Raw genomic sequence first — 21,480 nt, 5'->3', positions numbered from 1 at the left:
GATTTGCGCAGAAACACAGGAGGTTGTAGAGAGACGGGAACGTTATTCAAACACTGCAAACAAACATTTGTCTCTTTTTCAAAAGTTTAAACTGTGCTCCATGACAAGACAGAGATGAGAGTTCCGTCTCACAATTAAAAGAATGCAAACATATCTTCCTCTTCAAGTCAGGAGCAGATGTCAGAGAGATAGAGAAAAAAAGCAAACAAATCAATAGGGTTGTTTAGCTTTAAAGTATGCGAAGCACCGCCGCACAAAGCTGTTGAAGGCGGCAGCTCACACCCCCTCCGTCAGGAGCAGAGAGAGAGAGAGAGAGCCAGAGAAAAACAAACAAGCACAAATCAATACGTGCCCTTCGAGCTTTTAAGTATGCGAAGCACTGTGCAGCATGTCGCTTCAGGAAGCAGCTGCACAGAAGGTAGCAACGTGAAGATAATCTTTCAGCATTTTTAGACGAGCGTCCGTATCATCTAGGTTTGCGAGGAGCCCCCCTGCTCAATCCCCCTACGTCAGGATCAGAGAAAGTCAGCGCAAGACAGAGACGGAGAAAAGTAAGTTGGATAGCTTCTCAGCCATCTGCCAATAGCGTCCCTTGTATGAAATCAACTGGGCAAACCAACTGAGGAAGCATGTACCAGAAATTAAAAGATCCATTGTCCGCAGAAATCCGCGAACCAGCAAAAAATCCGCGATATATATTTAAATATGCTTACATATAAAATCCGCGATGGAGTGAAGCCGCGAAAGGCGAAGCGCGATATAGCGAGGGATTACTGTAGATAGATAGATAGATAGATAGATAGATAGATAGATAGATAGATAGATAGATAGATAGATAGATAGATAGATAGATAGATAGATAGATAGATAGATAGATAGATAGATAGATAGATAGATAGATAGATAGATAGATAGATAGATAGATACTTTATTAATCCCAATGGGAAATTCACATTCTTCAGCAGCAGCATACTGATACAATAAATAAAAATAGAAAAATAAAAGTAGAAAAGTACACATACATATACAGTCATACACGGAGCTGCTGAAAAGGCTGCCACTCACGGCGGTGCCGGATGTTGAAGGTATACTGTATTTGTATGTTGCAAAAGGTATATTTTTGAAAAAAATATATGCACATGAATTTGAAATACAGAAATTATGTATTATCCTATATTAATTAATTTACTCATTATATTGAAGTTCTTTTAGTGTACTGTAATGTGATAAACTATACAACACTGACAAAATAAAGTTTTCGTATTTTGACTTTACATGTGTCAAATGAAATTTGTTCAAGCCCAACTGAAGGAGAACTTAGCGAAGAGAGGGTGAGAGAAAAGAGAGGGTGAGGGAAAGATAGAGAGAGGGAAAGAGGGTGATACAAAGAAGAGGACTGTCCTGTGTATTGGAATGTAATGTTCCAAAATCAAGACAGTCCTGTGATTAATGACATTATTTATTGAGAAGTGTTCCTGTTATTCATAGAGAAAGAGGAAGAACAAGAGCAAGTGTGAGAGTACTTTAACACCGGGGCCTGTGCTATGAGGTTCAATAATTTTTCGAGAATGTGAACAATTCCAGAAAATTTCATCATTTAAATTAGACAACTAAAGTTATCTGTAGGTAAAGTGCAAGCTCTCTAATATAAGCAACTGCATTATCTAATCAATGTGCTTTAAAGTGATAGGTGCTTTGAAAGTCTGCATTTAAACAGTAACAGCAGAGTGAAGAATTTTATATTTACTTTTAAATGTACTTTTCTTTTATAGTTTATACTTTCTCTTATTTTTTTATTATAATTGTTATTCATACTTATTTGAATGTTTAGGTTTTAAGTTCAAGGCATTCAAGGTTTAAATATGTTTACTATTGTATTGCTTGGTCACTGAAAATTAAGCCACAGGCTGCTCAGACTAATGATGGTGCAAAATTTTATTAGTGAAAAGTGAACTGAATAAAATAAAGATGAATAAAGCTGAATTGCCTTATTTCCCATCCAATTCATTCATGGTGCTTTAAATTTACATTAGGGAGCAGCATTATAAATGGATTAATATGTCTCTATTTCAATGTGTTATTCAAATGTGTAAATGAATTTCTCGCCCAAAAAAACTAATTTAGCTTTGGGGGTTTATCCATATAAACAGGAGTGTGACAACAGTGCCTGCAGACAGCAGATTCTGCTTTAATTTGTTGCTTTGTTAGTCATGCTAAACAGTTCTGCGTATCTCTGCGCAGTCTGCAGGTTTAGTGTAAGGTTTGTTCTTAACAGTGAAAAATGCTGTTGTTGTTTTCCTAGTTTTTAGTGTACCTGATTTTTTCGATACAAACTAATCTTTAATACTATGGCAATGACTGGGTTAAAAAAAGATCAGTTTTTATAAAATCAAAACTGTTTAATATTAGCTTGCTTGCAGAAATCAGAAATTTTGCAAAGCACTGGGAGCACTGGATGGTTTCTTCACTTGAAAATCTACCAGAATCACTGCTGGAGAAAAAAGTGCCAATTGCAAGACGGTTTGTGTCTTCATTGAAGCGACAGACATCATTTCTACATCTTGCACAGGTAAACACCGACGACTTTCATTGTAGTATTTGTATATTTGCTTTGCCACTGCTTTTCTTTAAAGTCTAGTGTATACTAACTACTGAGCTATCTGACATAAGCCTAGTTTTAAATTTGTTTTAACAGCAAAGGGAGCAGTAACACTTTTGGTAGAAAAAATACTTTTGGTTTATCTGGTAGAAAAATATTCTAGTGGAATGCCATCACTAGGACCACATGGGTTCATTACAAGTGTTGATGAGCAAAATCCACCATGGCCAGTGTTGGCTAGGATGTCTTTTAAACTGGTATCATCTGTTAATTTCTTTTCAGAGTATCAACTTGGTGTATTATTGCAGATGAGATGTCTGTACAAAACATATGGTATATTATGCCGCTTTTGATAATAAATAATATGCCATGTTAAATATTGAATATTATAAGCAGGATATAATGCAAAAAATGAAATATAAGCAAGTGTAAAGTATTTATATCCTTATTTTCCTTATTGTAAGAATTATTGACTTATTAAAAGATTTATATGTATAATTATTTAGCTTGCTTTAAGTAAATTTTGCTTACCCCACTGGCAGATTTTTTTGCTAAATAAATGCAAAACAACTCCCATTTAAAGTTTTTTCAGTCTAGCTTTGCATATGTATTTTTTGCAGTGTAATGTTAGGTTAACTCTAAATGAATACAAAATAACTTTAAAGTAGGAGATGGTGGAAAAAGTGGGGGATTAGCCAAAAGGAGATTAAAAAAGGCAGTTGTTGGTTTAGGCCGATGAACAAAGCCAAAACATAAAATGAAATTTGTAGTTAAAACAGGAGCAAAAAGGTCCAGACTGTAACTAAATAATCCTATCCTTAACTAAAAAAATTCCACTTCTTTACTAGTGTTTTTGTTTTAAATCCATGTGGTGCCATTGCTATTTTAGACAAGCGGGAAGTGATGACGAAATATGCCATTTGACCACTGTGTCACATGACCAACAATGAAACATGAATATGACCACGCAGAAGCAGTCACAAAATAGTGGTTACCATCTAAAACACTAGAACACAAAATTGCCATGGGGTGACATTACTGAAGTAATGATAAAAACATCAAAACAATATTAAAACATTTATTGAATAATATGCAAAAATCAATATTTAATAACTGGGAAATTGTATAAGTTGGACAAGGAAAAGTAAGGCAACACGCATATCAGTAAAAAACAAATATGATAAAATTATTTATTTTGAAAGATTATTAATGGACAAAGCTTGTAATGAATGATACAGTAACATCACACTGAAGTGCGTCTCATAACGCAATTGGCGCATCTGTGGAAGATTGTTTGTTCATTTGTCGGCGCAGGTGTAGTGCTGCTGCTTTGCAGTAAGGAGACTGTGGAAGATTGTGGGTTCGCTTCCCGGTTCCTCCCTGTGTGGATAGCGCTTTGAGTACCGAGAAAAGCGCTATATAAATGTAATGAATTATTATTATTATTATTCATTCCCAGGGCAGGGCAATGGCAGGCTCACAGCGCTGCAGTGAAGCACCAGAGAAGTGAATCCTAAAAGATCGTGGGCGCGCTATAAGTCCCTGTCTTACACCCCAAAACACGAGGCTGAGTCTCAGTACTTTAGCAAAACCAGCTTTATTCAGCTTGAAACAGGAACAGCAAGGTTATTTATTGTAGCATGATCTACCACTCACCTATAAACAGACACAGAAGTCAGGCAGGGTTGTGGCCAGGTTAGTGGTCAAGTAATCCTGTTACCTGCATTTACAATGTTCCTTGCATCACCCATCGACATCTTTTCTGTTTGCTTTGGCAGAGAGACGCAGCAGAGCTATGAGCCTGCTGTTGCCCCAGCAACAGATAAACAGTCTTTCACAGACACGGGGATCGCACTTCAGGACGCTCTTCGGCTTGCTGTCTAGTTGGGGGAGGTCCCAAGAGAATTTAGAAACCTCACATTTTCTTGAATGAGTGCCGCATTAATAGGAATATTTCTTGAACAAGCATCACTGAACCACATAAAAACAGTTTTTTCGACGTCTTCAAATGCAATGGTTCGCGTACATTTGCAACCCAAGATTTTTCTTCTTTTTTCGCTTGGTCATTCAAGAAAGTTGACAGTGTCGATGGAGAGATTCCAAATTCACAGGCAACGTCTTTTTTCTTTTTGCAGCAATCAAGAGCTGCAATAATTAAAAGTTTTTTTTTCTAATATGAACTGTTAGCATTTTTTTTGTGTCTGCCATTTCTATAGGAGGGTGAGGGTGACAATGAGTTAAATTCCAATGGATGTTTTTCAAATTTTGACGAGCAATAAGCAAGAGGTATCACTGAAAACCACTGAAAACAAAAACAACAGAAAAACATTACGAGCAAAGTTCGAAGAAAGACATTTTTTTTACAGTGTTTCTGTTTGGGGATCGTTGTGTACAACTGAGCTGCGACCACAGAACTAACTGCTCTGTGGATGATTCATTCAGGCATTTCAATGTCTTTTGGGCACTTTGTTGTAATGAAAGTACCTGCTGAATGTACTTCATAGTAACGAGATTTCTATAGACTCGTGGCATATGAGGAAACTGTCAGGACCATAAAAATACTTCGTTGTAATGAAAATTTAATTGTAAAGATATTCATTGTAACGGAATTTTACCTGTATTTGAGTAATAAACACTTTTATACCCATAAACAAGACTTCACTTGTATAGATTGTTTAAAATGTTGGTGAATCTATCTGAAAATCAAGAACCTTTGCATCTTTTCTAACAAAACGTTTAAGGTAATCCTACTGTCAGGCATAAATTACTATTAATTGGCAAATACAATACCACACCTCCTCATTTTATTTTTGGAAAAATGAAAAAAGTGTCTGAACAGACTATTCAAAATTATTACATTTTCAAAATCGTCAGTTACTCTAAATGTTACCTTTTGATTTGAACAGTTTTTTTTTTACCTGTAATAAAAACTTTTATTTTATGATCTTCTGCTTTGAGCATCATTCAGTCACGTGCAATCATGCGCATTCAGCATGCTCTCTCATCACATTTTGAAAAAGTGTAAACATAAAGTGTAGTAAAGTAAGTAAAGTAAAAATGTATGTCAATTTTAGGACAGAGAATGTTACAGATTTTGGAATATATAAAGTATATACAATACATTAAACATAATTGTATATATCATTACCTAAGGTTGCCATGATGTTTTTCATATTTTACCTGGGATTTCACAGCTTTGGTCATATATTAGCAGACCTAACAAACTTCTAGGAGTTACACCAAGTCTTCATCTTGAAATTACTGGGGATGGTTTTCTGTAATATTCCATTTCGGAATTGTTCACAAATACCCTTGACTAAGAAAGTTACTAGAGAATTTCCTTGATAGCCTTTTGTAGGGTGTTGTACCTTGTTAGCCATTATGGATGCAATGAGAAGTCAAGCAAAATAACACCTTTTATTGGCTAACTAAAAAAACTGCAATATGTATTTAGGTTATTTATCAGTTTCATTAATATACTGATTAATTCAGCATTTCTGTTCACTAGAACTTAAATTTAGTACATGCAGCATTGAACCATTCAGATATATTAAATATATGATATATCAAATAATTCAAGATTGGGCTAGGTTAGTTTATCATAAAATATTGCAAATACCTGCTCAACTACTAATACTGGTGGTGAATTTCTTGCATTAGGCAGATCTATACTGTAGGTGTGAAGGAAGTAATTTTTATTGGCAATATATTTAGACAACAGATCATTTTGTTTTTGTTCATTTAATTGGATACATATTTACTAACTCATAGGTTGTGGCAATGAGTGAAGCAAAACGGACTCATCATTTTTCAAAGTTATATAATATGTCAATAAAATAATTTGTTCAAAAATTTTAGTATGTTCAGACACTATTATTAACGCTAAAAGGTAAATGGTTTATCAGAGATCTAAATACAGTCAATTTCTCTGTAGCGGTGTTTCCCAAACTCGGTCCTGTGGCCCCCCTGTGGCTGCAGGTTTTTGTTCCCACCAGCTTCTGTTTTTAATTGGACTCCTGGGCTAATTAAGTGAACTGTTATTTCCCATGGTCTGTGTTTTGGGAACAATATATAAATTAGAAAACTTAAGTTTAGTAAAATATATATATATATATATGTATATATACATATAAATATATGTATTTTTATATATTAAAATTTACCAAGTAGTTATATGGGTATTTTTTTCTTTTTAACAATATTCTCATCTTGAATTTCATTCTACTTTTCTAGGTGTTGTAATTGTTTAATTAATCCATTATTTACTAATTAGTGGGTCTGATGCTAAAGTAGTTGCAGCCTTTGATTATTCAGTGTTGTTTTCCTGAGTGTCGGTTCTGCTCATTTTTAATTGTCATTAATAAGATACAAAAAAGGGGAAAAACTGGACAGAGAAAGGGCAAAATATATTGAAATTAACAAAAGAGTTAAGCATTTAAATCTATATCAAAAGCAGAAATATTTGTAAATGTCTTATAAATGTAAAAATCATGCTGCTGGGCCTTTCTGAATGTCGAATAAAAGAAAAATAATCCCGGCTAATTAAATGAGATCCGTGCTATCAGGTGTTGTCACTGATTAGGAATCTGGTTGGAACAAAAACCTGCAGCCACAGCGGGTCCCCAGGACCGAGTTTGGGAAACACTGCTCTGTAGAAACAATGGCTCCTGAATCTGATGAATATTATTTAAGGTGGATTTGTTCATGAACATCAAGGGTGTTTTTAAAGCTGGCAGCTTAGGAAGAAGAAGCAATCATAGGCATAAGGCACGAGTTCATATGAAATTTTAAACACAACACAGAAAGTCAAAAGCAAACAGGATTCCATTATGAGAAATTATTCTAAGACTCAATTAATAAACTGTGAAGTAAGACTAAGTTCCCTTAACTACTCTGACATAGTTGAACAGCCACATCAGTTGCTTAGCAGCCAGAGATACCATTGTCAAGGGAAGGTGCCTAGAGAGAGAAAGTCACATAAAGTCCAGACAATGTTGTATTGCATTGTATTACCTGATTGTTTTTCCTCCACTTCAATATTGTAATCTAATTTGACAACAGACTAAATAAATGTTACAGAAACAACAGTTATCAGTAATAGTTTGAATTATTTCAGCCTGTTTTTAATACCAAACATTTTCAGTGGTGATAGAGAAGTATCATTTACAGTATTACATTTTATTCAAATTAATATGACTCAAGTGACGGTGATTGACAAGACAGAAAAGGGATTCAGTCCTAATAACAGTTCCTACTTTTGCAAATGTATATTTTTTAGAAGAATTTATTAATTCAATGAATGAAAAAAATATGTACAGTAATTATTAACACTGTATTACTACAGTTTGAAATGTTTAGTATTATTTCAAGAATGGGATTCAGCATACCAATAAATTTGCATCCATTTTACCAAGTGAATAAGCTTACTTAAATCGCTATTATGTACTTTTGGGGGTGGTACAGTTGTTAGTGCCATTACCTCATGGATCCAACATCCTGTGTTTGAATTTCACACCTTGTTGTTATGCATGTGAAGGTTGTAAATTCTGTATAAGTTTTCTTTCCACATACCCAAAGACATATGTACTAGATTGACTGGTGATTCCAAAATGGTCCTGTCTGTATGGCTATGTATGTGCTGGACTGGCCCCCCTGTCAAAAGCTGGTTCCTGTCGTACACCACATGCTGCTGGGACACCTGGCACCTTTCAGCTCTCAACCCTGAATTAGATTAAATGAATTTAACAATATTATGTTACAGAATGTAAGTATTTTAAGTTGTAGGATACCTATAGATATTTCGCTAATTAACTTTTTAACCCGTAATTATGTACACTTAGAAAATAGCAAAATTTTCTAGATGATAGAAAATTTTCCATGCAGGTACATGCCATGTGTGCTATTTGATCAGTGTACAGTGGTGCTGGATTCTGGAATTAAATGCTTATATCACTAAATAAATGAAAATGTCTGAACTTTCCATAATTCAGAAAATGTATATTATGGTTGCTAAAGGTTAATCCAAAAAACTATGAAAGTTATTAAGGCTTTATAAATTTCACTTAGTTTAAAAAAGAAAGAAGTATTATTTCAAGCCTTGATATGCAATGGTACACAGGCGATTGATCCAAGAAGTGACCCATTGTTAAATAATCATGTCTTTCTTAAAGTATATTGTGTGATTGCCACCAAAATCAGGTTAATGTTTACAGTTTTTTTGTTAGATTGCCAGGCCTGCTTTGTTTGACCAAAATGTTGTGAATTCAATGGTCTGTGATATCGAAAAAGTCGATTTGAACAGTATCGGGTCCCAAGCTCTTCTCACAATATCTGGCAGCTCAGAGGATTCTGACCTGTATTCTGAATGTAAGTGAATTTTCTTATCTCTATTTGTGGAGTATAAACATTCTAAAAATGCTTTGAGCCTGAAAGATATTTAAGAAAAAACTCAATAAAAGGTTAGTTTTTTTCAAAGTTAGTAGAATTCATTTTTTTTTAATTCTTCTTTTCTTTACCTTTATCAACTTAAGCTCTAGTAAATTATCTCAAAGTTTCCAGATTTATATTATTCTCTACCAGTGTCTCTCAGTTCATAATTATTTTTAATTGGGTGTTTCTTTTGTTAGCTTTATTCTTTGTTTTTCCTCATTTCTACATTATGCAATTACGTGCATAACTGATTTTTATTCTGTTAATGAATGTCATAATTGCTCAGTAAGTGTTTTTGAGTAACAGGTATAAATAAAGACTGGGTATTTTATTTTGTCTCTCTAATTTCTTGACTTCTTCCAAACCCCTTCTCTCTTCATGTATGTCTAGTTTTAGTACGGGTTGCTGCCTTAACCATTTTTTAATGCAGGCATTGTCCCACTATGTTGTGGCATGTGATTTAACTTTCATAGTCTGTATTTTCTGCATTTTGTTTTGTGATTAGTATCCTTACTCATCAAAAAAGAAAGAACACACTAAAATTGTGTTCAGTAAACTCACAGTTTATTATCTATTTCCTATTCACAGTCCACCAAAAAAAGAAACAAGCAACCCTGAGTTTGTCTAACCTGTGTATTGCCTATTAGCAACTGAAAAGTGTAGACTTCAAACTCTGCAGCCTGTATGTTACCCTGTTCAACCCATTCTCTAAAGCCATCTCTTTCTTTGTTTTAAAATAATAATTAACTAGTTACATTGGTATAGCTCTTTTCTAACCTTCTCAACAAGCTCCAAAATAATGATATGTGCACCTTGGTAGCATTACTTGCCAAAGACCACCTAATGAATACCAATTATGCTTGATCTGTCAATCTGATAATGAGTTTCTGTTGTACCTTCTGTACAAGATCATGCAAGTTATTGTTTCAGGAGAGTTGTTCATCTTCAGCCAATGAGCTCTAAAGTTACACACATATTCATACTACTGTTGACTGACTTTGCAGCCTGGGTATACTGTATACTTGTGACTATTTCATTATTGTGTGCTGTATATGTGTGATTGGAACAGATGAAAACAAGGATGCCTTCTGTCTTTTTACATGCTAGATGACTCTATTACAGTTTTTCAAGAACTGAAGGATTTACTCAAGAAAAATGCAACAGTAGAGTCATTTATCGAATGGCTGGACACAGTTGTTGAACAAAGAGTCATCAAGGTACTTTGCTCATTTTTATACAGTATCTTTATTCACATCGTATGGACATTTTTAATATTATTATATTTTAATTACTTTCTAGCCAAGTAAGCAAAATGGAAGATCATTGAAAAAAAGAGCTCAAGAGTTTCTTTTAAAATGGAGCTTCTTTGGTGCCCGAGTAATGCACAGCCTAACGTTAAACAATGCAACAAGTTTTGGTGAGACTCAGGCCTCAAATAGTAGGCTATTTTTATTTATTTAAATAACTGCATAGAGAATTAAGTAAGATTTCTTATGGTTGAAATATTTGTTAAGAAAAATACTGTAACTTAGCATTTTCAAAGCTGCTTAATCCAATATAGAGTTATTTGATTTTTTTAACATATCCAAGGATGTTGTAGTCTTCATCAGAATAAATAAAAATGAAAATACAATACAATTTTTTTTTCTCTTTTTTGCAAGCATGAATTATCAATACCTGTACTTTTATATTATTTTTATACAGACCCTGTTTTTAAAGTCCAACTCAGTTTCCTATAATCTTATATAATATGTCACATAAAAATACTGGCACACTCATTTTTCTTATTTTTGTTCTGAGTTGAAATGACAACATCCTGATATGAACAGCAGAGGTTCTGTTATTCAGAATAATCATTTCTTGCACCTCTTGTGAAATTTCTAGTTGCTTTAGATATCTGCATCCTGCACATCATTGTGTCCTAGGTTTGTCCCTTGGTCTTCTTCTAGTGGTACATCTGTTGAGGGAAGTGCTCAAGGGTCATTTTGACTACATGACCAAACCTCAGATGGCTCCTCTCAATTCAAAGAGGCAGCAGTTCCACTGCTAACCCCTATTGTAAGGCTGAGCACCATTTGAAGTTCATTTGATTGTAGATGTTAACACTGCTTAGAATCATTAGGATCTTATCAGTTGTTTTCTTGTTTTTCTGCATAAGGGGTGTGACAGATAGGTGGCGCTGTCGTCCCCTTGAGCCCTCAGACCACTTGTCAGACACCAGATAAAAGTCCAAAATATTATTTTTAATAATAATAGTGTGCACCAAGCACCTCCACTCCACAATACTCCAATAAATCAATAACAATAACAATTACAATAACCAATAACAAATCTTCCACTCCTCCCAGCAGCTCTGTCGCACTCCCTCCCAACTCCAGCTCCCTCTGATGGGGTTTCCCACAGTCCTTTTAAAACCCAGAAGTATTTCTTCTCCGGGTCAACACCACATCTTCTTTTGTCAATTGTCCCGGAAGTACTACGGGCTTCCGTCCTCATGACCCCAAAGCACTTCCAGGTTGGCGTAATCGTAAAAGTCCCCGGGTTCTTGGTGAGCTCCCCCTGGCGGCACCCATGGCACCCAACAGGGCTGAAGAGATGGACTCCATGTCCCATGCTGCCCTGCGGGAATCCGAGGAACCATTTCCATCCAGGGGAGCTGCCATCTAGCGTCCCGGGGGATGTAGTGCCCTAAAAAGGCTGTCTTCTTTCGTTGAGGGATGTCCCGGCCGGACTGAAACGCTGGCTGTCCCTCACAGGGGCTACACTATAAATTTTCTAGAGTAGGGTTAATGATACTTGCACACCTGGTCCAAACCAAACATGCATCTACATAGCATGTACAGTACATCATACCTGAAGTTTAACAGTTGTGTTCTACATCATGTGTTGTTTTTTTCATAAAAATAGCCTTTTGTGTATTACATTTCATAATCCTTTTTCTTTCATATTTTGGATATTTCTATAATTGTATTTTTTACAGCTCTCGTACATTCCTAGATATGTAAAATTTTCTTGAATCAAACAAAGAGCACTGGTGTAACCAAAAACATTGTCAGAATAATAAAAACATACTCTTAAAATATTAGGTATTTTGCTTTTATATAATCAAGGATTTTCTAAGTACAAAGTCTGTACAATACTTTTCTTATAACATATAGAGAATAGCAATCCTGAAACACTTCTGGTGGATTTCTAAGACCTGTGTTATTTTTTCCTAAATATTTTCAAAGTATAATTATGTTACTCAAATACTAAAATCCTTGTGGTTTGCAGACTTTCTTATAAAATTGATATAGAATTTTCCCATGTTTTTGTTAGTATATTGGGAATTTTGTAGCACTGAATCAAGGAATCCAGTGGGAGCATAAACCTTGCTGCCATAAACAGAATAAATAGCATACTGTACCTTTTACAATAAGGATTCAATTACTGGTAATTATCTACAATAGTTTAATTTATTTTCAATTGCTTTCTTATGAGAAATGTAATGCCAGCAACCAAGGTCATCTAGAGTTGAATTCAAGGCACCCAACATAAACTACACCCAATGAGCTGTTTAAAAATCAGTGTGCCCATCACCTCTGAAAGATACTGAATTAAGTTTAACTTTAATATGTCCAATGCTTTCCTTATTGGAAAATGTACTACTCCAAGTATTAAGAACAATAAATAAGTTAGACTTAAGAGTCTATATGTATGTCTGTTTGTTCTGTCATCATATAAAAATGAGTCCAAATACAGTATTTTAATGAAAATTGGAGGGTAACTCAGGGATTAATCTAGTTTAGAATATAGGCTATATGGCATCTTGATTGAAGTGTCAGACAGGGCTTCACTCTTGACAATTAAGTCCCTGAATTACATTTTTAGAGGCTGACTTTGAAGCTGATTGGTTAAAGGTGAATAAAGAGAACGTTAAACGCTAGAGAGAGAGGCCAGATGTTAAGGGGATATGAGAAAAGAGAGTTTGTTTTCTATCATTTCATCAAAACACCACTTGCTTTCCAAAAGGCTGCTTGACAATTCCAATCAAACTGCAACCCTTGCATGCACCTGTATGTTGCATTTTCAGACAAATTTAATTTAAAATTTACTGCAGCATTTTGAAACATCACCATAGTCTCACTAGGAAAAGCAGCTATAATTTATAAGAAAAAAGTACTATATCTGTATAATAAATGTAATGGCACTAGCATTGTTTCACAGTGTACTGAAATCTCAAAGGGAGCCAAATAAGAATTTCTTCATATGACCATTTGGGAAAGCCTATACTTCTAAAGAGTGTAATACTAATTAGTGCTTTTTGTAGATCATGTAATTACCTTTTGCAACTGTCTGTTGCATTTTAGTCACAAGTGGACTAAATGTTAGCTATTTTGTCAAAATTTTTGCCCAAAAAATGAAACATAAGGCAGAATTTCTTAAACTTCAGTTTTGGAGATCTTTACTATATATTAATAATATACAGGTTGATGCAATAGTAGGAATTAGTTTCAAATTAAAGTAGCAGTCATTATAGATACCTGCAGATGCACTCATATGATTTATGGCTTAAAGACACCATACTAAATATTAACCTAAAACTACAATTAATGTGTGCTTTGAATAGAGATGAGATGGTGCTTTGCAAGTTTCCTCTGAAGTTTTGCATGTGGAGTCTCCACAGTTAAATGCTCTGCTATTTGCTGTTTCACATTAATTCACATAATCAAATAATAAATAAGAAATAATTATTTCTGACAATGTCTTGCTTTACAACTTTTTTCCCTGAAAATATGAAATCTTACACTAATAAAGGATGGAAACAACTTGTAGTAGGACACATTTAAGAGTACATTTTTTATGAGCACTTAAAATACAATAATTTATATCTGAAGATTCAATTTTATTGACAAAAAAAGAATTTTTTTTGATTGTACAGAACTGTGAGAACAAAGTTATCGAAGCTAATTTGAATGAATCATGCACAACCTGAACCAGCGTTGTGTGTGTCTGAGATTTTATGAGTAGCTTACCATGCTAGAGTTTCACAGGTAATTCTGTTTATAACTCCTCAACCAATTAATATACAAAATACAAGTTTAAGAGTAAAATGGTTGGGGAATGTTTCATTTGTAATTACTTTGTACCTTTCTCCTTTCTGAGCAACTTGTATGGGTTAACTCAGCTAGTTTAAATTTAAATGTAGTAATACATAGAATAACAACCACCTCACGGCACAAGGTACCTGGGTTAGATTCCAGGCCCAGTCACTCTCTGTGCAGAGTTTGGATGTTCTCCCCTTCTCTTTGAATGTTTTCTCTGCACGGTTCTGTTTTTTTCCTATATCCAGTCATGCGCATGATATATTACTTGCTGCCACTACTGTATATTAGATTGGATGCGATTGGTAATAAGTTAACATCCAGTTATTGTTTCCAGGTTAGTTCTCAAAATTAATTGGCAAGTCTCCTGCTTTGCAATGGAACAGATATATAGATGGCACAGTATTTTACACATTGTCATAGGTACAGCTTTTTAATCGATTTACTTAGCCCTGTATAGCTAACAAGTTTAAGTAAATGTGGCACATTTGTTTATATTGTCTTTTCTTACTCAAATAATGTTTATACCGAGTCTCACTCTCCATTGTGACTGATTATCACTTTAAATAATAATGTTAACAATGCTATCACTTAAGTAACATAGTCAGAAAGATATATAAGCCTTTACTGTGGTGACAGTTTAGGCATGCATTGATCATGTTCTGACTACTGAATGCTTGACCATACCAGGCAGGTCTGTGAGTTTCAAATGAGTTTATGTTTAAGTGAGTGGTAGTAGCCCAACACACACACACACACTGTTTCAACTGAATCAAAATATTTCTAATTCATAACAGGATAAATGTGAACATAAAAAGCAGTGTAAATTGTTTTACAACTCGGCTGTTGGCTTCAATGTATTTCACATTTTTTTGTTTCTGTGCTTCATTTGTTTTTAAAGTGTATAAAGGTCTTATAGAAACACACTTAACAAGTAAATGGATACTTTGTTTATTATTATTTAAAATATTTAGAAAAGGGCTTCATAAAGAAGTATTTTTTAACTTTACAACTTTAGTTATTACAATGCAATATATACAATATATATTTAAGTGGTATATAGTTATAATAAATTTCCACTTATAAGCAACTACTAAAATGATTTTCTCATTAGTTAAAGCAAACACTAGAGATTTTCCAAATATAGAATATAACCAAATGCAAAAAAGCTTGTATTTTATTAAATTGTAAATTGTATAAAATCTGTTGTGTCTAGGACTGGATGTTAATAATCCTAGAATCTTTTTTTTTTTTATTCCTAATTAATTTTGATTATTTTGTGTTGAACGTGTTGAATTTGTTTTCAATGTAAATATAATTCATTTATTGTATTATATGTATTAAGCCTTACACGCAGCATTGCCAGGATAGGTTCTGGACCCCTGTTAGAACTGTTTGGATTAAGCAAGTCTGAGCATTTTGTGTATTATGCTAACAATATATATTATCAGTTTTATTTCATTAAATATTTAAACAGGTTTTATTCACTGACATGTTTGCTCTAGAAAAAACTATGAGAAACCACTGATATATTTTATATCCAGATGTTCTGCTTATTTAATAGTAAAATTGCATAAAATGTATTTTCACAAAAATTAATATTGTTTAATTCTATATTTTGTGCTTCTACTGTGGTTCCTTTGTACATAATTAACACTTCTAGTAGTATTTTTAGAAGATTTAAAAATGAAATTATACATTTAAGATCCAATTGTTTTTTATAGACAAAATATATATTTTAAGTTGCATACAACTCATTTATTTTATCATTTTCTGGGTTGGATCTCTAATCTATTCAGTCCACAAACAGATTAACGATATATGGGACTTAATGTTCTAAAGAGTTCTTCATAAAATGAACCCAACTGCAGTTTGTTTACAACAAAGAATTGTAGTGTAATAAAACAAAAATGAGTTTGAAGATGGCTAAGCCTTATCACTCCATAATGTGTACTCTTTTTAGTGAGAGCTGTCTCAGACATTGGCAAGAGCAGTCCTTTGATGAAGGTTGGACAAAGAGTTGGAAAAGGGAAAAGGTCAAACAAGTTAAAAGATAAAAAAGTAAATTGTGGTTAACTTGTGTTAAATTGTTTGAAGGGGGAAAAGACCAATACTTTTTGAGTCTGACATTGATTTATTTGTTTGGTCCTCTGTTGGCAAAGTGCAAAAGATGGTCATAGAGATAACTCTTGTTTTATCTGTCTGCCTTAAATAGGATCATTTCACCTGATCCGAATGCTGCTGGATGAATATATTCTGCTGGCTATAGAAACTCAGTTCAATAATGACAAAGAGCAGGAGCTTCAAAATTTATTGGACAAATATATGAAAAATACAGGTAACACCATGTTGACCTTGATTTCTACTCAGGTATATTGTATCAATTTTTGACTTGCAGCTGCCTTGGACATTTGCTGCTCTAAAACAGTTAGTCTTGGTTTCATTCTCCCACATTCATCACAACATAAGTCGTCTTTCAATTGCAACTCATTTCACAAAACTTTGCAAAATGTTTTCCTCTGTAATTATTAGTTTAGATGATTTTACAGCAGATTCATTTGATTTGGATAATAAAACAGTTTATAGCTTAAATTTATTTTAAGTGAAAAATACACTGTTAAAGTTTATTTAAATAGTTTAACTTTTTTTTTTCTACTTTGTTTACAGTATATTGGTTATAATAGGACGTGATAAAATGTGCACAACCAGGTTATCATGCATACATGTTATCAATGAGTGATCGAATGATGTATGTCACTTTAGTCATCATTTTACTTCATCAGTCACATAATTTCCAGTAAAATTCCATGTTTTTTAATGGAACCCCTTGTTAATTTTAAGATATCACAAAAAATTGATATATCTTAAAATAAGAAGAAAGTCAATATGAAATATCTTGAAATGCATTTCAGATATTTCAAAATGAACAGGAAGCTATTTTGAGATATCTTTAAATGTATTTTAGATATCTCAAAACGATATCTAACAACTTACAGCCTTTTCAAAGATATCTCAAAATGTATTTCAAATGTCCTGGCAATACATTTTAAGATACCATGAAACAGAAAACCATTTTGGGATATCAGAAATTTAATTTGATACATCGTATGTAAACATGTACTTTAGATATCTTAAACTTACATCAATGTGAAGATAACTAAGATGCATTATGAGATATTTTGGTCACAATCAAGCATAGAATTCGGAGAGACGTCGTGCTGGTAGTCTTTGTTTAGAAATGAATTAGTGAACACTAAATTAGTGGCATATATTGAGATTTTAAGGCCAATGTTGTATCCAGTATTATGCCTTGACATTTGGAGAATTTTTTCAGTGACTATTTTGGTAATGGAATGGTGTTTACAAAAATACTAGGTTATTGTGGTGTTTATCCAGAAATGAGATTTTTACACTTGTTATGTACATTCTATCAAGTATACTTTGAAGATTATTTTGGTGTTGTGTATCAATGGTGCATTCCCAGCAGCTATCTGTATTCTTTTGCTAATAATGTGATGGTCAACTGTCAAATTGTATATTGTAATCTTGTTAGTCCTCTAAAGAATCTTGGCATGTGTGCATGCTCAGTTTGGCTCCAAATAAAATTATAATTTATTCATTTGTTTATTTGTTAAAATGTCCTGCAATACTGTAAAAGATCAGATGGATTCTGAAAAAATATGCATGGATGGATTTGCAATAATAATAAAAAAGTAAAAATAAGTACAATGATGTCACTTCAATTTTTTTTGGTGGTGTTTGTTTTCTAGATGCCAGTAAAGCAGCCTTCACTGCATCCCCAAGTTCTTGCTTTCTTGCCAATCGGAATAAGCACAGTTTGCTTTCAACAGATTCATCAGTTAAAAATGAAGCCTTGCCAGAACACACTTACATCAGTTTAACCACCAATCAACACAGAATGGCCACAAATATTACAGTGTTCCCAGTTGAGGATGCTGACAACATGTCTGTAACAGGTACAGTTTCTCAGAAATCAAAATTAATAATATTCAATGTGGGTTATAATAACAAGGTTGTTTAATTCATGATGGTCTTCTGGTAAGTTTGAGATTTGTAAATATTTCGTTGTACCTAATATGATAATTTTATATATCAATAATATATTTTGTAATTAGTATGAAATGTTTGGATAGTTTTAAATTAAAGCAGTTTCTCCAAATGTACAAGACAAAAAAATATATATACCTGTAAGTCTAAATGAACACAACCAGTGACCCTATTCCATTCCTTTGTTATTATACAAATTGTAGTTGGCAAACTACTAAAACAAGAAATTTGTAACCAATTAAATAACCAGTTATGTTGGAACCTGCAGTTATTATAGCTTGAAAAGGGAACTTTTAATCATGAATTAGAACATTTAACTTAGAAAAGAAATGTAACCCTTACTACCATATGGTTCTGTTAATGCTTTAGCAGAAGTTGAAGAGACTCATCATGATTATAAATAACCAAAAGCAGAATCCCACTATTTTTAAAAATTCTAATTGTACCTAATTTAATGTGAACAGAAATTACAAAAGTAGTAACACATGAAAACGCCTTTGTAGCTGTAGCACCAATGTATTAAATTAATTTTGAAAGGCCTAATTTTTATGAGCATTGTGCATTGCAGTACAGTATGCTAATTTTTGTTTCCAAAGGGAAATGCATTAAACACAGTGTCAGAATTAAACACAATGCCTCTGAAAACTTTGATAAACTCAGTACATGGTATATTTCAGAAGCACAAAAGCATAAATTGTTTTACAATTTGTTCAGTACAGTAAGCAGAGAGAGTTTGATGTAACTGATAAAATTGTTTTAACTTTGAGTGATAAGTGTTAATATGACCTGGATGAGCAGAAGCAATATATTGCAATTTAGAGATGTTGTCACCTCATTAAATATTTCTGCTATTATAGGTCAAGTGGAACTTTCTCACAACAATGCTTCATTAATGACACCACCCATTTCACCAGCCGTTATCAACAGAGGAAGTGTTATCAACCAGGGGCCAATGGTCATGAGATCCCAAAGTGGATGCCCAGCAGTCCCAGAGCATGCCAGCTGTGCCTCTTACTCAGACCCCTCACTGTTTCAGAATTTATCCCAGTCCAACCAGAGTTATTACCCCAGCAACCCAAGCTACCAGGCCGTGTTCAGGGCCCAGACACAACAACCTTCTTTGATTTATCAACACCGAGCAGAAACCAGTCGGTTTTCCTCCTTCAGTGATCAGCAGCTGTCAAAAGACTACTTCAGTAGTAGCTGTGCTGTGTCACCTTACAACTCCAAAACTGTGACTAGCTTCAGCTCACCTCCTGACAGCACAACTGACACTCACAATATGCAGGTTGTTAACTCAAGCAACTTCAGTTTTATTGGAAGCCCTTTAGGTGGAAGCTGTCAAGGAGCATCCTACTCAGCTTCTGCATCAAATGGTAAGTTTGTTAAGAAATTCACAGTAATAAAATGTAAAGCTGCCATTAAGTGTATGTCAGTATAATGAAATGATGTTGGCATCTGACATTGTGATAATACAGTATTAGGAAGGAAAATGTCCTTAATATTTATATTTCTGTGACCTAAGGACAAATAAATAATAGTCTGTATGTAATAAAGAAGACAATTCTTGTGGCATGTGAGGAGCACAAGACAATGCAGCTTTCTCACACTATTGTATATTGGGATGTCATTTTAGTTTAGCTCACTCTCTCCTTTATTTTTGTCTGTTTAGCATATGCTTTTACCAGCTAAGAAGATCACATTTTGCAACCGTTTATATCATTATACAATTCAATTGTTTCCCAGAATTACTGTTGTTTTTACTACTGTATATTTAGAACAAAGTTTATTTTTTGTAGTGCCTTTTAATATAGAACCATCTTTTAGGTAACTATCAGTAGTAGTAATAGTAGTTGTAGTAGTAGTAGTAGTAGTGGTAGTAACAACATTGATTTCAAGAGCACATTTTCATACACAGGATGTAGAAAAACTACCAAAAAAATTAGAAACAGGTAAGAATATGATTGAATAAATGCCATAAGAAAAAATAAATCAATACGCCCTTACATAAAAAAGATATATAAAAAGTTGAGTCATTTTATATAGAATCGTTTTTTAAGTCTGTAAATTTGAGTGTGATGATAAAGTCAGATCAGTGGGGAGGACAGGAAAATTAAATTTTCAAATGTTTAAATAATGGTGTGCTATTTTAAAAAGAAAATAGTTGCTTGTCATTGTAACAAACACCAGCAAACTGATAAATGAGTTGTCATTTTATCCTTATTTGCTATAATGAATTTACTTTTAACACTTACGTGTGAGACCAGTATCTACAAGCATTCTGTTTCCATCAGAATTTTCACCAAAATATCAATTAACTATTATTTACATAGCACCTTGCATGTGCTCAAGGTTCCTAAAAATATTTAAAGGGACGTAAAAGAAATAGAAGCATAAAAGGCTAAAAGTGTAACATTGAATAGAAACTAGAATTGAAATATTAAACTCTATATAAAGAATAAGTAAATGAAATTCAGAAGTTTCGGTAAGCACAGGAAATCAATAAACAGAAATAAAATACATAGTGCTAAAAGAGAGCTGACAAACAACACAGTTTGTGATAAAGAGTTCCATCATAGGACCCAGATGGAAGGGTAAAGTGAGAGAAGTCAAGGTTAAGAATGTCAATATAAGTTAAATGCTTTCCTGTACATTGCTGTATATTCAAAACATGAGTTGAGGCAATAGATCTAATTATTTTAGGGAGTATTATTCCAAAGTCTGAGTGCAATAGTGCAAAAGTCTTTGCCACCCAAAGAACACAAGTTGGTTTAGGGCAAATCATGATTGCCAGCATTAATGGAAGGGAGTAGGTGAACTACAGTGTAGTGATGTAGACGGTCAATGTCATATGGTGCAAGACTGTTTAAAACTTTATAAGCTAGCAACAAGATTTTGTATTCAGTCCTACAAGACACAAGGGGCACATTAAGACTGATCAGAGCAAACATTATGTTCTGTTTGCTTTGAACCTGAATTGCAGCAAACAAAGAGAAGGTGAAACCCACTAGAAGAGATTTAAAGTCGTAAATCTGAGATGTGATAAAAGCATGGACATGTTTCTCAGTATTAGAAAAGTATAATGACAATCATGGAATATGTAATACATGTGAGTTGAATAAAAAAGGAAGGAATATAAAAATAATACCAAGATTCCTCACAGAAGAAAGATATGTTAGTATCATTACATAGTGCAAGAAAAGTTCTTTTTCAAAAACTGAGTTTAACCAATTAGAATGAGTTCTGTTTTGTTTTTGTTTAAGTGTAAATATTGTGCTCCATCCAGTATGTAATTTCTCA

General features: G+C 33.6%; 1 protein-coding gene across 1 annotated transcript in view; it reads left to right on the top strand.

Moving 5' to 3' along the window:
• Positions 1 to 21,480, top strand: part of rfx6 (regulatory factor X, 6) — a 60,414-nt gene that overhangs the window by 24,424 nt on the left and 14,510 nt on the right. The window contains exons 10-16 of the mRNA XM_028798912.2: positions 2,410 to 2,569; positions 8,824 to 8,965; positions 10,136 to 10,245; positions 10,328 to 10,445; positions 16,328 to 16,450; positions 17,883 to 18,089; positions 19,038 to 19,556. Of these exons, the coding sequence (XP_028654745.2) occupies positions 2,410 to 2,569; positions 8,824 to 8,965; positions 10,136 to 10,245; positions 10,328 to 10,445; positions 16,328 to 16,450; positions 17,883 to 18,089; positions 19,038 to 19,556 (1,379 nt within the window). The remainder of the gene's footprint in view (positions 1 to 2,409; positions 2,570 to 8,823; positions 8,966 to 10,135; positions 10,246 to 10,327; positions 10,446 to 16,327; positions 16,451 to 17,882; positions 18,090 to 19,037; positions 19,557 to 21,480) is intronic.

This window comes from Erpetoichthys calabaricus, chromosome 3 (assembly GCF_900747795.2).
Source record: "Erpetoichthys calabaricus chromosome 3, fErpCal1.3, whole genome shotgun sequence".
NCBI lineage: Eukaryota > Metazoa > Chordata > Cladistia > Polypteriformes > Polypteridae > Erpetoichthys > Erpetoichthys calabaricus.
Note: the sequence above shows the minus strand (reverse complement) of the source record. Positions and strands in the feature narration are given on the sequence as shown.